At 44.6% G+C, this 18,032-nt stretch overlaps 1 protein-coding gene across 7 annotated transcripts in view; it reads right to left on the bottom strand.

Moving 5' to 3' along the window:
* Positions 1-551: 551 nt before the first annotated feature.
* WBP1L (WW domain binding protein 1 like) overlaps positions 552-18,032 on the bottom strand; it is a 59,156-nt gene continuing 41,675 nt past the window's right edge. For 5 of the 7 annotated variants that reach the window (XM_039708696.1, XM_039708701.1, XM_039708700.1 and 2 more), the window contains 3 exons: positions 14,944-15,046; positions 4,302-4,463; positions 552-2,893 (listed from right to left, as the gene is read on the bottom strand). In XM_039708696.1, coding sequence (XP_039564630.1) covers positions 2,154-2,893; positions 4,302-4,463; positions 14,944-15,046 — 1,005 coding nt within the window. In that variant the 3' untranslated portion in view covers positions 552-2,153. The remainder of the gene's footprint in view (positions 2,894-4,301; positions 4,464-14,943; positions 15,047-18,032) is intronic. The other 2 variants (XM_039708695.1, XM_039708698.1) reach the window with 1 other exon arrangement.

Genomic DNA, 18,032 nt, shown 5'->3' with positions numbered 1-18,032 from the left:
CTTATAGCAGTAAAGCCCATTCCTTAGAAATTAATGTGATTTTTCAGCTTTCTCTGTGGTGCGAGGAACAAAACCAGGTGCCAATAGGTACAGAATTCCTGGGGGTGGCACTGGGGATCTTTAATTATCTTCTCAAGAGATACATATGGTCAGTGTACACAACTGGAAGTGACCAGCCCCCATGCAGCCAGGCTCTGGGGCACATGCAGCCTCTCTGTTCCCACTCATCCAGGTCTCCAGGCTCCAGACATCCAGGAATGAGGTCTCTTGAATCCAAATCGAAGTGCTTAATTTTTAAGAGCACCCTAAGAACCAAACTGAAGAGCTGTCCTTATCTGCTGTTCTGAGGAAAGAGGAAGGCTGTGATGGGCAAAGGAGTGAGGTAAGAGTGCTCTCCTCAAATGTGCAGCTAAAATTCTGGCATAAGCACCACTTCCCTCGCACTGCAGCCAGCCAGTGCTAACACACCTCCAGATAGAATAACAAAACAAATCCACAAACTAACGACAGATCTTGTTCATAGCTCACAAAATGATACACATACACATGGACAAGTTATCAGAAAAGGCATTATATTTTGGTTTTCACCTTAGTTAAAACTGATTTTGGTTTTCAATCAATCAGATCTGAGTATGTCCAAGTTCAGGTTTCAATGGTTTTTTTCCCCATAACAGTAATGATCTGGACGACCATAATTATAAAAGGGACGGGGAGAAATCCCGAGAACAAGTTACATAGTCTGAACTGTGCTCTCTTCCACATGAGCACTCCAGGGAATGTTATTTTCAGTTCTTCTTTTTTTTTTTTTTAATTTTTTCTTCCTTCAGGTTGTTACTAACAAAAATCTCTACTGTTTATTAAAGCAAAGCTACAGTAAATTTTCTTGCAGTCTTACAGCAGGTTTTCATATTACCAGTAGGACTCGCATGCATGGATTGCAGTCACACACACACGCTCACAGACATTATACAGTAGCCAGTTGCCACCATAAAAAAAATAACCGAAAAGAAAGAAAACAGACATTCATTTCTTTAAGTGGTCATCATTAGAATCACACCAAATTTTTGGATAAAAAAAAAATACTGCACAGGTCTTCCACATCTACAAGGTAAATCATCCCTTTCGCAATGGACGGAGCTCTCGTCTCCATTTGTTCAACATGCATCGCTAAAGCTTGAAGGCACGCTGGCCAAGGAGAGCCCTGTTCTTTTGTCATCTGAACTCCAGTGTGCTGCTATCGGGGTGCAAAAAAAGGACAAAAATAAAGCCAAGCCCTTTTGCAGCACACCGGGAAAAGGTCATTCGGAGACCACAGTACTTGGAAGGCAGCCCAGCTGCCTGGATTCTACTGCTAACTGTGCTCTTGGAGGCATTGAAGGAACACACTTGTGTTTAAAAATGACACATAAAGGCAAATTTCTGCAAACCCTTTCTTTTCAAACTGCCTAAGATAGACTAACACTCCTTCTAGAAGAAACTGGTCCTTCAGTCACCAGCTTCAAGTGGGAAATTTCCTACCTGCTGTATTAAACACTGAAGCACCAGAGGTTATAGGGCTGATGTGTTTGGGCATTCACCAGTTCAGGGAAACTTAACATCAGGCAAAAAAAAAAAAAAAAAAAAAAGAAGAAGGAAAAAAGATTAAAAGAAATCCCCAATGCCTCAAGAGCACTATATCAAACCAGAACTCTTGGGCTACTGACTGCCGGCACTGTCAGAAGCTGCTTGCTTCTGGGAAGACACCTGGAGGTTGAAGCCTTATGGTGATCTGGTATCCTCCCAGGGTGAGATTTGCTGAGTTTTACTGATTGCAAGATAAAGCAGTGTTTCGGAAAACTAAAACCAACAAACTCATAATAACCATCACCAAAATCACCGTTGGAAAAATTCCATTCTTTAGAAGGTCTCATTGAGAAACATCAGTCCCTGCTCCGTGGAGCAGGGCAGATACGATTAACAAAACCCAGAGTGACCCGTCCCCCACAAGCTGGGCCTTCGAGGTCTAGTCCCCATATTATATTGGAGGGGAGAAAGAAAAATAAACAAAAAAAAAAGAAGGTTGTATCACCTTTTCCTCCTGTTAAAGTTTTAATCCTCTTATTCCGTTTTTATTTGTTTTTTTTCCCCCCGATTCTCCCTTCCACTCCGCCACCTTAGCTGGGGGAGTTATTGGTACAAGAGTTTGGAGAGTCCTGCTCATTTATTGTGTTCAAGAGTACACACACCGGCTGCCGGGGCAGGTGGTGGTGGCTGTGTTCGCGGTGCTGCTCCTCCGTGGCACTGAAGAGCCCTTCCTCCTCGTCCCCGTGGGGACGGCCGCTGCAGCTGTCGCAGAAGTCCAGGGGCCCGTCCAGAGCGTCATCGATGAGCCCGTCAAACTCCTTGAGGTCGTCGTCGTGATGACCCCGGTTGCATACGCAGACTTCTATGCCCGAGTCGCCGGTGAAACGGCGCTGCCTGCCCGGGGTCTTGTCCTTGGCGTCGGGAATGGCGCTGCCCTGCTCCAAGCTCTCAGAGCTGTAACCTTTCAGCAGTTCCTCCTTGCACTCCGTATCCTTATCAGGAGCGGCCCTCTCCACTAGCTCGGCTCCTGTGCTGGCACCGCCGGGCTCCACGCTCTGCATTTTGGTGACGGCTCTCTCGCCCAGCACGGTGCTGGAGGGCTCGGGGTCCCCGCGGCCGGGCGCCCCGCTGCTGTCAGTACTGCTGTTATTGCTGCTGGGTGCTGCAGAGCTGCTCTGTGCTGGCTGCAGGGTCCTGGGCGTGTCCGGGATTGTGCTACTGCTGCCTGCTGGGACACACTGCTGATGTAAGGCACTGTACGGGGGCGGGGGGGTCGGCGGTCGGTTCACCACTTCCTCATAGGGAGGTAGCAAATAGTTTGGCAAAAACCCTAGAAGTGGGAGGCAAGGAGGAGAAGTTATTTCAGGAGCAGTTTATCTCAGGAAACGAGTCACTAATACAGGTCAGTACGGCATTTGTCACCTACCAGCACCTTCCCACTGAACAGCCCAACAGGCTCTACAAAGGGGTGCCAGAACTTGTTCCAGGTGAGGCATGTCATGTTTTAGAGAAGCAGCAAACACGGCAGAGGAGGGCACCATTACAGGAGGAGATGGACGCAACTGGGAACAGCAGCCTGATCTCCTGGCTCTCTCTATACTTACCAGGCAAACCTCCCTGGACCGTGTACCCCAACACAGCCCCATAAACCACACTGGGGGATGGCCTGTGATGGCTGGAGGGAACAACTCCCCAGCCCTCTCCAACACTCCCTTCTGAGCCGAATTTCCACTTTCAAGAGCAAAGATTTAATCTCACAAAGCATCATGCAAATATGAAGAGACATGGGCAGTTATAAGGAACTTGAAGATCCTGGCTTTTGGTTGCTGTTTTAATGCTGGATTCAATTCTTCTGGTGCAGTCAGAATAAATTGGCAGCACTGTCAAAAAAGTTTGGCTTATTGTACTTACTGCCTTTCAAACCCATTAAAAATTTTGTTTATTTCTTAAGAGGCAACAAAATAGTCTATACAGACAGAATGTACTTAAACACTGGAAACATTTAAGGACAGCACTGCAATTTTCCATGTGCAATTGCATATCCCTGGGGCTGGGGAGGAAAAGGCTGCTGGGGATGATTTCTGAGGTGACTGCCAGAGTTTAACAAGAAAAGCAAGTTCATACATTCAATTCAACAGCCAGTCAGAGGAAACTCAGCTGTGGCACCTCACAGTCAGAAGGAGACTTGTGTTCTAGCACAGCACAGCAGAACACAAGGAGAGCACAAAGTGATTGTACTTTCCCTGAGTTGTGGGCAACAGTTTCTTCATGCAAAGTCCTAGGGCTGCTCACCAGCAGTGTGGCCTGAAAACCACAGCAAAGGGTGGGAGCCAGCAGAGTCTCTGCTGAGACTCCCCTTTCTCCCAGTCTGTGTGACCAAATTTTGGGAAGCCACTTCCCACACCTCAGTCCCACAAGCAGCAAGTCCAGACTGGAAAAGGAGGAACATCCGCAAAGTCTTAAATGACGTATGTAAAGAACCTTTGCAGAAAAACACCCAGGGAATCACTACACTCTCGGGGTGGATGTGAAGGTGCTGTAGTTTGTGTGGTTCAACTCCAGACTCACGGGGTTTCAAATGCATCCAACACCATCTCCTCTCTGCACAGCATGGTTAGGCAGCAAAGCTCCCGCAGGCTCTTGCTGAGCCCAGTTGCTGCTCCCTCCCTCCACCTAACACGGGCAACTCGCTGCTGCCGCGCTGCCCCGTGTCCAGGCCAGGCAGTGTGAGTACATACGGAAATAGAAGGGCAGGGCTGAGTAGTTGTGGGCCTCCCGGTAAGCGATCAGGTTGATCTCGTGCTGCCGCTGCTGCGCCTGCAGGCGGTGCTTGGTGCGGCGGTGATGGCAAACACAACAGCAGCTGAGGATGATGATGATGGTCCACACCAGCCAAAACCCTGCAGCAGAGGAGAGGGAGTGTTAGCCACTGTTTGAGAGCTGCATCCAAATGCAGGAAACCCCAAGAAGCCAATGGAGAAGATCATCTGAAAGCCTGGCACAGCTCTAAAAGCAGAAAGATGTGTTAGGTCAGGAGGCTTCAACACTGACCTTCCTGCCTGTGTGGGACCCTGCCACTCCAACAGCCTTGCCAGAGATGGATAACTCTGAATGCACTTTGGTAGAATGTGGATCGTGTTCAACAGGTACAAGTCTGGAGAAGAACCAAATATGGAGACAGGGCTCCCCCCTCCATTGCTCCTACCCACTGTTACCATTTCTTCTAGCCAAAAATGAGCAGAGCTGTGAATAGCATTGAGCTTGCCTCCCACAGTCACTTTGGTTTGAAAATAACAATCAAGACACAAAAGACACTCTGCAGATTGACCACAGAAGAAGAGAAAAACCCCAAGCACTATGTTTTGCTTTTGTTTGCACTGCTCTTTAATTTCCAGCCCAAATCCTTCATTGTTATGTTTAACAAAAACATGCTCTTTTTTCATAAATGTCTCAAAATATTTTTAAAACTTATTTTTGTATTCAATGTCTTAAATTATCCAAAATTAAATTAAACTAGCCTCCCTCTCTGAATCCTCAAGAAACCTAACTTCTGCTCTGTTTGTGGTCATGGCTGGTTTCTGTGCACTGCTGTACCGTATGTACACTCCTCCTTAAAAGGGAATTTTAAAAGGCCACTTCCTGAATTTTACCCACACCCTCCAACATGTGGAATAACTCTCCCTTTCCACAAATTTCCCACTTGCATGCACTACAAAATGTTTCCGAGACACACTTCAAAAAGCTGGAACATTCACTCCACATTAGGCTCTTGTCTCCTGCAACTGCAGCCTGACCTACCCCCTTTGTCTGCAAGCTCTATCTTTTTTAAGCTCAGTTTTTGCATCTAAAGATACTGAGAGAGCTTTTCCTTTAAAAACACATAGGCTTGGCAGCCACTCCTTGCTAGAGAGCACAACACTGTTTTTCTTTCTGTAACACCTCTGCCACTCTTCACTACTCCCAAGCAGTCAAAATGGAGATTCCTAATGCCACAGCCCATTTTCAGGTTGGCCAGTCTGCCCTGTGGTATCAAACTGCTCTTCTCTCTCCACTAAAAACCTCTAGTCATGCCTTGACAATATCTTGATGTTTTCAGCATCCCCTGCTGTGTTTTCTCTGCTAAGAGCTAGGTGGGGAAAGGTGAACAGTTTAGGAATTTGAAGAATGAAAGGAGTATTGCTCTGGCTGAGGACGAAGGGCAGTTGTATCACCCATCTCAGAGACCTGCACTGTGCTGTTTGTAGGGGAACTGGATGTGCCATATCGTGTCTCTGAGCATTTTGAGTGGGGACTTTCACCTCCCTGTGTCGTAACCCGAATTCCTCATCTATTTTGGCACAGCAAACTGAAATCTCTCTCCTGCCTTGTGCAATCTATTTCCCTAATCAACTGGAACCTGCCTTACCACCAAACTTATCAAAACCTGCCATCAAATGAAGGTGTTACATATTCCCCCACCCCCTTTTTTTTTTTTCTGGCTGGAAATTAAGGTTCCTGGGTAGTTTCTCTGGCCAGCCTGCTCAGCTGTACCATGCTGACCAGAGAGAAGAGACTGTGATCTTCACTCCAGAGAAGCAAACGACAAAGTAGTCAAGATGCTCTCCACACTTTCCAAACCAAAATGAGAATGTGGCCACTGACCTCCGAATACGCTCCTGTTTCTAAAAAAAGCCTTTTTATATAAACTAAAAGGATTGATCCAGTCCATCCTTCACTCCAAAGCCAAACATTTGCAACAATTTCTGTAGCCTCTATCACTTCCAAAATCTTGGTTCGCAAACGCAATACTTCAACTGTCTCACAGTTTGAAGACTCTCACCAGTAAATACATTTTATTTCTTGCTAAGAGAAGGTCCCTTGGCTCTTGCTTGCTGAGGAAGCAAGAATACACTCATCAAAACCAGGTCATTGGCACAGCATGCCACCATGCACTGAGGCAGGCCTGCAGTTCATCTTCTAAGTACTCCTCATTTTCAAAGAGCAGTCCATGATCATGAGTTCAATAACAATGGAAAATTACACCCAGCTATCCAGGGATTTTAGCTACATTTATGAAAACAGATGCTTTTTAACACATTTGATCATGTCCTTTCCCAAGGAGTCCAGATACAATGGTAGCAAGCAGCACTTAATTAGTTAAGATGTCCTGGAGAACTGCCACTGTTAAGCAATCTCAGCTGTAGCAGCCAAATATTTCTGCAGGGAATAACTGCTCCCACCCAAGCCTGCATCCAGAAGATTAAAAAAGTATTTCTTTAGAAAACTTCTCTACCCATTCCAAAATAAAGTCCCAAAGTGCTTTGCACACAAGCTGATGCACAAGCTCAGAGTAGGGGTCAGAGTAAGCTCAGCCATTCCTGCAAAGAGATGTGGCAATTCTGTTAACAACATGCAGCAACAACATACAACAGCTTAGGATAATAAATTAATGTTGGAGCCTACTGAAACCGCAGGTGGCATTTAAGTAAACACACCATAATTTAGTGGATTGCAATTTGGCCTCGGTGCCAGGAACAACACCTTCATTCTCCTGCAAAGGGTCTGTGCACGCTCGCAAATGCGAGCAGATGAGATCTGCTGTTTTTCATGAGAACTTCCAGAAAAAGAACCCACTAATACCACATTATTGCCTGGTTTCATTAACTGCTGACACTTCCTAGAGCTTCTAGGAATTACTCAACCCCTGACTCAGCATGAGCCTGGATGGAGGAGCCAGCACGAGCCTGGAGGACTTGCCTGGATGATCACAGGAGATCAGCAGCATGTGCCCACCAGAGTCATTTGCTGGCCTGGCTTCTGGGACCCTCTCTAATGGCTGTGTCCCCACCCTGGCACCCAACAGCACATCTGCACCACAGGGCTGGAAAGCCCCCAGTGCATCAGAAGCAATGTATGGGACACCCATGGGAGCTGAGGCACATGAGAGGCTCCCTGGTTGTCACTGGGCAGAGGTGCCAGTGCTGGGAGAAGGACTGGGCACAGCTCTGGTTGCAATCCCAGGACGGTGCTGGGAGTTCAGGGCCTCCATAAAAGGCTCTACAACACTCCCTTGTGCCAGGAGTTTGGGCACAGCTGCAGTTTTGGCTGCAGAACAGAAAATTGCAAAAGCCTAGAAAATATATAGTATGGTCATTTATTTGGAATAAAGCTATACTCCAAGGCCAAGTGCAATTGTAAATATTATGTCTAAAAGTATGGAGTGAACAGTGAAGATGTTCATGGCTGAGCTGTGCATTTGTACACCTGGTGAGGCTTGGCTTCAAACCAGCAGCAGGGAGGTAAGCCGAGCAGAACACTGGCCCGTGCAGCCAGCAGCTCATTTGGCAGGAGGGGAATTGCAAATTCACCCAAAGACAACACTTGCATGAGCAGGAGCCAAGCACAGCAGCAGCACACACTAACACCTCCTTCAGGGTAAAAACAGGTACTAATTCTGCCTTGTACTGAAAATGGGTAAGATGTACAGAGACAACTAAAGTTTGGCATCAAAAAGCCTCTAAAAGCCAAGTAAAACTGAGCTTCTGGTTGTCTTCAATGTCCCCAAAAGCCTCCACTGTTGCCAAACGCCTTCCTCTTGCTCTTCAAGATGTTTTTTCTTCCCAAATGGATACGAGCTGTTTTTAACCAGCATTGGATTGAGCTACCACTGCACTCACTGGAAAAGGAAAAATGGTTGGGAGACACATTCTGAGCCAAATTTGCCATTAAATGTCTGATTTGAGAGTTTTTTCCACAGCCACCTGGCAGTGACCACTGGGAACAAAAGCTTGTGACAATCTTAGGACAACATGACAGAGAAAAACAAACAGTGACTTTGGAAATACAACTTCTGATGGACAGCCAGAGCAGAAGCAAAGCACCAGTCTGGAGCAAAACAGGCACAGGAGACCACTAGACTTGAAGGCAATTTCAGTCTTGCTTTTGGTTTATGGAAGAGTCAGAAGCTGCAACACTCTCCAGCCCAAAAACAACTGAGTCCTGAGAAACACTGATATATTTTTTCTTGAATTCACCGGTGATGCCTACAGATGGGTAGTGATGGAAGCAAAGGTGAAACAGACACAGCTGAAAAGCTGATTATTGCCAAGAGATTTCCCTGCCAGAGCACCAAAACCTTTAATAAAAGAATCAGCAGCGATCTGTAAGCTCAGAGCTGTAAACCTGACATGAGCACAAAGCTCAGGAAGTCAGAATGGAAGCTGCAAAAACACCTGGGAATGGAATTAGGTCCCGTGAAAGCCATCTCTCACAACCAGAGGAAATACTGAAGAAAGAGAAGGCTGCTGCTACATTTACAGCATTCTTGGGAAAGGGAGCTCCATCACATGGCCGTACACCGGAGATGTTTCTTACCAGCTGTGAAAGAACATGCTTAATGCTTCAAGAAAACCCCTTCTAGGACATTAATCATAGTTTTGATCAAACTTTAAAATAAGTAAGAATAAAACAGTTTAATAATTAAAAATCCAGAGCACTCCTTCCTCATGAAAAAGGAGGGAGCAATGTTTGCTTTGATGCTGTACTGCATTTGCTGCCTGGGATGTTGCCATCAGCAATGCCGTTGAGGGAAGCTCCTTTTATCCTGTGCAAAATGGAAAATGTTTTCTGGAGCGTTCCAAGGGTATGAACAGAGAAATTTGCCCTCAAGTTCATGGTAAACTTGGTCAAATGCCATGGCTCTGTTGGCAGGAAATCCCCTAAAAGCAAGCCAAAACATACTGCAAAGTGCCTTTGTGTCTGCCCGACAAGCATCTGGGTAATAGCTTTGGCTCCATGAGAGCTGGTTCTGAACAGAAGGAGAAGTGGGACAATTTCATTGACTAAGAAGTGTCCCAAATGATGGCCTCACAGTCAGTCATGGCTGGAAAAAAATTGTCTTTCACAGGGCCAACACTATCATCAAAAAAGGGAAGAGAATTTACTTGGTAGCACAACCTGGATGCCCTTGGGTTAAATGGTGTCCTTTGGCAGAGGGGTCACATCATCTCCTGCCACTGCAGGCACGAGCTTGTACGAGCCAACACTGCTGCTCAAGAGTGCCAGATGAAGGATCCAGGCCATAGGCCCGTGAACATTTTAAGAAGGAATAAAAGAAGCCGCTGAATGACGCGATCCTCCCCTGCCTGTCTCAACCATACCTCCTGCTGCTTCCTCCACCTCTTCTTGTGCCGGCACAAAGTTGTGCGCAACTGTGGTTTGAACTGGTTTGAGGGAACCAGAGCAGGTTGAAACTCGCTTGGCAAACACAGCAGCAGCAGCAAGAGAAAGATTGTGACTTTCAGTGACAGTTTTATGTTAGTTTAAGTCATTGGAACTGCAGTCCCAGCCTGACCTCACTGCAGGAAAAAGTTACTGAATATTTGTAGAGTACAATGGCAAAAGAAAAAAGCTGAAGACATCTCCAACTCCTGCTTGCTTGCTCCCAAACTGGCAACAAAAGGAGACACACCTTAACTGCAACTGGTTTCTAGTTTTCACAATAGTGCCCACTATATATGGTACACCCACTTCAATGAGATAAGATGGAAAAACACAAGTTTCAGAAAAATCCTTTGCCCATCGTGCAGTGAGAGTCAACGTGAGGTCGTAAATCTGCAGACACTGTTTTTATGCCTCTCTCCTAGGGAGAGACCCTTCCAAGGGCAATTGCTCCCATGCTCCAGATGACACATTTTTAAGTCCAGTCCCTCCCAAGAAATCCATGTTGGTAAAATGCATGTTGAACAATAGTCTAACAAAGACCAGAGTGGAACATCCAGCTGAGTCCATGTCCTGAACATCTGGGAACAACAGATCTAGGTACTTGGTGACAAGCTGGGTTGGAGGTATGTAGGGCAGGGCATGAAACAACATTAGGAAGTTCTCTTGACTTTCCAGGCTGTTTAGTACAGCACAGGTGGAAGCAGCCACAGGGCAAAAGTCAGTATCTGCATAGCCAGGCTATGGCAGACAGCTTGCCTTCTGCTTTGGATCTGAGAATTTTACTGAGCCAGACCAAAACAAACTTAAGGTGATTTGGCTGTCTGGATTAGACTACAAGAAGTCCAAGTAAATCAGGAAATAACTCCCTCAGTGACCCCATTTATTATGAGTTTCTCTGTGGTTGTGACATCTGTTGTTTGCCCTATACTGCTGGTGAGGCTTTGGCATGGCAGGGTTATTGCTGCAGCACAACTGAGGAGGAACAGCCCAAGGGGAAGTTTGAGACACCTAGGAAAGAGAAGCGAGCACAACCACATAGAAGGCTGGGTGAAAGGCAAGGAGCAGCAAAAATCTTTCTTTGAAAAAGGACGTGGGATAAGACAACATGGGGTAGGGATGAAAACACGGGATTGTTTGACTGTTTTGGAGACTGCGGCAAACTCTTGGACATGAATTCCTATTACAAAGCTGACCTCCTGGAATATGTACGTGGTACAGCAGTTGCTTTAGTTTTAGCAACTAACCGGATCCTTGCCAGAATTTCCTGGCAGCATGCTTTTTGGGAAAAAAGCTGTCTAGCGATTCCAAGGGGAAGCGTGCAGAGATGAGCAGAATGTTCAAAATCAGCAAAAACATTGACTGTGCTGCTTGCAAACAGAACATTTTTTCCTGTACAACCCTACCACTAGGACCTAAACAGTCAAGATCTTTATTCTTTTCTTTCTTTCAGAAACAGAGGGGCTCAGTATCACTGCTACAAAAAGACAACGAAACAAAACAGGCACAAGGAATATATGAACACTCACTCATTACCAGTGCTGGGTTGCTGTACAGTACCTAAATGACCCAAGACCAGCTAAGCCCTCCAACTTCTAAATCCTACAACTTTTTGCAAGCAGTGAGCAGCTGCCTGTTTCCATGATTCCTGAAGCATAGTGTATTATTTTTCCAACCACACAATGAAATGTACTTTCTACAGCTTTGCTTGCTGTGTTTAGAGCCTCTGGAATCATTTAATGATTCCAAAGGCAAGGAGAGACACAAGGATGGATGTCAGCAGACCTGGATTTGGTGTTCAGTCCACATTATACTCTTAAACCTGGGAATATCCAGAACCTCCGAGCCTTACCTTTTAGCCTGCAAAACACAGGAACTGCATTCCTCGATTACCTTCTCTCCTGTATTTTGAAAACTGGTATTTTGGAATGTCTAAGCAATAAGACACCTGTCAGGCCTGGAAAAAGGCCAGCATTGGAGAACTCCAGTAAATCACAATCACATCACAGAGATCTGAATAAAAACTGCTAGGAAGCAAAATCCAGTGGCTGCTGCCATTCTCCCCCTTGGGGACCATGAGTTCTCTGGAGAGTCCAATAAAATTGTTCAATGAAAACGCTGACCCAGCTCATCCACCACTCAGACATGTTTTTCTATGTGAGGAAATGCAACAGTAAAGTACATTTTTCCATTTTAGTTTTATTATTATGTTCAAAGAAAATAAAAAGACATAATGCAGCTTTTGCCCCACCAGGTTACAAGCTACCAAGCTTAAGAACTAATTGGACCTTTACATAGTTATTAGACCTATATCTATAAATCTGAATACAGTTTTATTATTTGGCAATACAGCACTGTTTTTTTTGGTTTTTTTAATAAGAGGTGGGTGGGGAATCTGAACTGGGCTGTTATCTAATTTTAAACATAGGCTGTCCACCTGCTTGGCATATCATATTCTCCATTCCTCCACTCCACCCCTTAACAAAATAATACCTTGATTTTACATCCTATTCCACTACCCTCAATGACTGGTTTAAAATTACCACAATCTTATTTGCTGCCTAGAATTGCTTAGATCAGCCATTTTCAAAGACAAACTTCCCTCAAATTCTCTAACAGGGAAAAACGTCCTTTTTTACAGGAAAAATTCCAAGTGGCCACAAAACAGGATCATGTTTCAGAACGTATGTCCAGCAAAGACCGACTAGTTTTCTTTTCCATTTCAAATGCCACCCTCCTCTGCTTCTTCTTCCCACAAAGCTGTGGTGGTAGATAAATCCAGGATTTAATTCAACAGGACTAGCAAGAAGGTCTATTTTCAGGCACACAAAAGTCTGAAACACACACTGGTGGTCTGAGAAGGTCAAGAGAAGCAAAAGCTTCTCAAAAGCTACATCAGTACATGCATACACTGGTTAAAATCAAAACAGAACAACCATGAAGCCATACTTAAAAGGTGCTGCTATGTTAACTGTTCATTAACCAGAAGTTATAATTAACTTTTAAAAAGCTGATCTATTCCCAAGCATGTAAAGCTGTTGCTCTCCACTGCTCATATTAAGACTACTCACATTTACTCTCACTACTTTTCACCTTGAAAGCCTTCAGAGTGCCTCAGCATACGTACCTATCAAAGATACTCCACAACTCCTGAGCAGTAGCTAAGCTCACAAGCCTAGAATATGGGTTTACATTTAAAGGACATGCTCCTTCTATGACTCATCCAAAGGAAACTTTTTTCCTACCATTCATAATGGCAAAGAAAGCTTTGAAAACATTAACTGATTTTACATCAGTGTTGGATGTTTGTCTGAATTCGCAAAAAGCCTAGAAAACAGGTCTCATGTTTAAATTACTTCCCTCATTTTGGTGTGGTACACAATGCTCCCTGTGAGGCAGAAGGAATGTGAACACACAGAAACCTATCTCCCCCGAGGAACCACCCAGCAGTGTGTGTGACCAACATGTTCAGTCCATGATCTCACTGTGACCCCTGAATCTACTCTAAAAAGAAGCCTTGAATATTCTGCCTCCTTCTAACAAAATCTGGTTTTGTCTTCCAACAACTTTTATGATGCAGCCAGGCACTGCCATGTATAAAAGTCTGTGCCATACTGAGAGCACCAAGACAGCTAAACCATCCCATTAAAATGGCAGGGGGCTATTGCTTGGACCACACTGTTTGTATGCAATCCAGTGAAGCCTCTCTTTCAAAGAGGTCCACGGGACAAACATGGTGACCGTGCCACCAGCTCCAGTGTGCAGCTGCACTCCACACTGCTGCTCAATTTAGATCCTGCTTGCTAAGGAGCCTGTAAGCCTTTACACACATGCATCTTGCTCTAGATTCCCACCCACACAAATGCAAAACCGGGTTTGACCTTCCCCACTCTGCTCTGTCCATGCATCTCTCTCTAGCCTGAAAAAATTCCTGCCATCTGTCCTGCCTGTGCTGCTGAGTGCTACAATCTGATCCAGGCACTCCCAGGCTCCAATACAGTCATGTCTGTTTCTCAGCCTGCTACGGTCCCTGGAGCTTCCCCTATCATGAATTGTTTCTTGAACTGTTTGGACATTTTGGAAAATAAGTCTGCTGTAAAAGGTCTGCAACCTTTTTGTATGTATAACACATTTCCACACACAAGCTACTTTGGGAAATGAAACTGTGGGCACAACAGAAGGATTAAATCAAAAACATAGTTGCATAAAAACTAGAAGATACCATTAGGTGTGGTAAGAAAGTATCTCCAGTCTCTAATGTAGGGGTACAATATTCAGAGCACCACATTTCCAAATTCCAGGAGCAGAGATGCCCTCCCAGCCTAGGCTCAGGGCAGTACAAGTGCACAGCATCAGTGTTCAACCTTTTGTGTACTGCCTAGAGAAAGAAGACGCCTCAGACTGAACGAGCTTAGGCTTTCCTTTAAAATTCAGCATTTATCACTTCCCTATGCTTTCAACTTCCCATTTTTCCATATATCTTAATCAAGTTTTGCTGACCACCTGCTCTGACCTGCCTGCTGCCATCTAAGGGGACTCAGCAGGTACAGTCACTCAACCACTTGCTGGAAGCTTTGGTATTTTTAAATCTCACATTTTGGGAAAGAGGAGATAAGAAGGGTTACAATGGGCAATGTGTGATCCTCACAGTACAACTTCAGCCACTGCAAACCCACAGGATTTACCCAAGACTCTCTCTCTACGCAAGGACTCTAACAGTCCTGAAGAGAATAAGCACACTGGCTGTCCTCCTTGAAAGGACATCTTTAAAAAGATATACCAGATTTAAACCTGTTGTGCTTGCAAAGAACAAAACCAACAAGACAAAAGACACTGAATTAATTCCCTGTTTGAGTGTGTCAAGCTCTAGTGTTGTGTGTATGGCATTTCTCCCTCAAGCTGGTTTCCTTACTCCTGTATAATGTCATCTTGAGTACCCAAATCAGTGAGAAGAGCAAACCACAGCAGCAGATGACCCATTAGTCCTGAGAAACCACCCACTGTGACAACCCTATTTCCCTGTCATATCACATCAGCTCTGGATTGTGCTGCAGTGAAATGCAATGGCAACGCACAACAAGGGCTGAATACAAAACCCCACGGGACACAAGCCAGACCTGTAGTATGGTATGAGAGCCATGCAGATTAGGAAGGGAAGCCATACAAAATGGAAGGACTTACACCAGAGTTCATAGTAGTAGTTGCAACACTGGGATTGTCCACAACAGTGCCCCGTTTCACATATGTAACTTTGATTGTTGACACCCATGCAGGTTTCCTTGTCCTAAAATTAAACAGATACACTTTTAAGATGCTTTGTCAGTATCTTTTGTAAATGTTTTACTTGATGATCTGCAAGCATTTGAAAAGTACAAGTTACGGTCTTTAGAAACTCTAAAATACATAAGGAAGTTAAAAGACATCTAAGGACCACCAAAAAACAAAGGACCATTCAGAAGAAAATCCCCATATCTCCAAACCCATGAGTTACACTGTTTTAGCATCTAGTCAGCACTGCTGTCTCATCATCCCTCTCCTTTTCCACTAAAAGTTAGCACATTTTGGGAGCCAGGCATTCTCTTAGAAGAAGAGATGACATTTGTTTCACGTTGTACACAATATCACTGTATTACTGGGGCTGAATGCCAAGTGGAGGAAAAGCATTCATAAAGGGAACATCATAATTTGAGAAAAGACTCTTGGATTCATTTAGATCTAAGTGATAATTACAATATGTTCCTGCAAGATTCCTATCTAAAATGATTTCTTCATAATTAGCCACGTGCTTTATGGGAGATCAGCATTCCTGTAAAACTTCTTCCTGGAATAGAAAGTAGTCCAGAAGCAGAGCCAAATCAGCTGTAGCATATCACCCAGCAGGTCCTCAAGACACCTAACATGGAAAAGGTCTATGCTGTGAGGTCTCAGTTCCCCACATAGTGCACCACTTCCCAGAAGTTCATGTTTTCCTCCTAGTCTGAAAACATGGCTGGGAAAAAGTACAAAAAACAAGGAAACAGAAGCAGGCCGTGGTTTGTATATCCTCTAATAGGTTTTGGAGCAACCTGGGAGTTCAAAGAACACTATGGAATTTAAGAAACAAAAAACTTGTTTCTTAATTAAATTAATTAATTTAAAAATTAATTAAAACCACTGTAACAAAGTTTTTCTTTTCACATTCTTTCACCTGAAACTTATTTTAAGGAAATGAAAATGTGGGTAGGCTTATAGTGAAAGCTGTGTTGAAAAAAATAATTTTGGAAGTACCAACTTGCAAATAAGAAACCACCAACCCACTAAAGCCCAACAAAACCCCACCAGCAGGTGACAGGGATGCACATCTGTGGATCCCAGCACTGGCTGAACTGCACTGTTCTTCTCTTTTATGTGAGTCCACCGTGGCCACACTTCCCATAAATATCTATGGAGCCACCACACATGCAAAACACCAAGTGCACTTCAAATACTGAACCACCTCATTGAACAAGTGATGTGAGGCAGCAGCTTCAATGCAGAAGAGTCCTGCATTAAGTTTTCAGTGTATTTGGGGATCTGGAGGAGAAGTAGCACTTCCCCACCACACAGCACCCTGGTTGGAGCCACACCTCCCCAACACAGGTCTCTCACCAAAGCATCCAAACTTACAGAAACAACATAACTCCTAAAAGCAGAACAACCTCCTGCCATCTGAGGCTCAACAGGAAAGACCCCATGCTGCTTCTTTTCTCCTAAGAATTCACACCAACTTTTGAAAGGGTTTTGATCATGTGAGGACACAATTCAGCAAACACAACTCGGCATACGATGTACTGCTTTCCCTTCCCTCCATGGATATCATTATTTCCACAAAAGGCTCTAAAAAGCACCTTTAAAACTCACCCACAGAGGCAACAAGCTAGAGGGGTACCTGCCTCTATTTTTCAGGAGGAGACAAACATTTTGCAGGACAGACCAGTCCAACTACTACATACAGGCAGCTAAAACAAACATTGGGTACCTGCCTTGAGATGTTGGCACGTCAGCAGGAGAAACACCATTTTCCTATGTGGTAAGGAGGTGTTTCCATCTCTAACTGGTGGCAACTATTAAGAGACACCGCTGAGCTAGCTCAGCATTTTCTGCTTCAAGCATGCTATTCACTCCAAAAATAGTAATTTTAACCAGCAAAAGAACTACAAATAGGTCACATCTATTATCTTTTCTTATTAGTTTATTTACATTTTTCCTCAGTTTTGTTGGCTTTGCAGAGCTAATATAAGTGATAAACAGCATAGATTTTGGCTCTCATATGAAGAGAATTGTGAAATTAAGATGCCATTGCAAAACTGCTGATAATGTTCAAGTCAGAGAATGACTAGCTGAGGTTTGTGGTTGTGACACATGAAGATCAATGTGACCTGTTGAACCAGCAAATGAATCACATGGACTCTGGTGAAAAACCAGAGTCTCACAGTGCTATTTTATGATCTCCTCTGCATTACCACACTTGATCCATCCTTGACCACTTCTGGTTTACTCCCCAAAAATTTCATCCATTCACTGTTGCCTGCTTCAAAGGGTAGCAATACGGAACAAATCAGTGTCTTCGGGCAGCAGCAACTCATAACATCTTCAACTATATTTTTCCCACTTAAAAACTTGCAGCTCTCCTGATTTCAGGGACTTTCATCACACCATCTTTTTATTTGAACTTACTGACTCCCTCTTGCCAACTTCATTATATTTGAAATTACTTTTCTACATATGTGCAGGGCTACTCCTTATTAACCCAGCTGGCCAACACGTGTCAGTACATTCTCAACAGAGGATCCTGAGCAGCTAGGATGGTGTTCTGCAGGCTGTTCCTGGAGATCAAGGCTCAGGCAACATCCTGCTTTCCATCTAGAGCAGAATTTAAATTTTACTGTCTAGAGCTTCTTTACACACTGACCACGACAAATGCTCTTCCCTGCTAATGCACATGTGCTTGTACCTTCAAATAGTCCCACAGCTGGCTTTCAGCTCCCACAGTTCAGAACAGCAGGGGTTCTGAACCTTGCAGTACCACCAGCCACACTCCTCAAAGTCCAAGCAGCTCATTTTGGAGCCTGTCTGTAGCCCTCTGCCAGCCCAGCCACCAACAGGCTTTTGGGAACATGGAGCTGTCAGACTCGGGGGCCACACGTCAGACCCAGAACTGTCACTCGTGTTTCCAAACAGTTTCATAGAATCAAGGAATAATTTGGTTTGGAAAGGATCCCAGCAGGTCACATGGTCCTACTACTGCTCAG

The sequence above is a fragment of the Passer montanus genome, unplaced genomic scaffold (assembly GCF_014805655.1).
Source record: "Passer montanus isolate IOZ18808 unplaced genomic scaffold, ASM1480565v1 scaffold21, whole genome shotgun sequence".
In the NCBI taxonomy this organism is placed as follows: domain Eukaryota; kingdom Metazoa; phylum Chordata; class Aves; order Passeriformes; family Passeridae; genus Passer; species Passer montanus.
The sequence above is the reverse complement of the archived record's forward strand: the minus strand, read 5'-3'. Positions and strand labels throughout refer to the sequence as shown.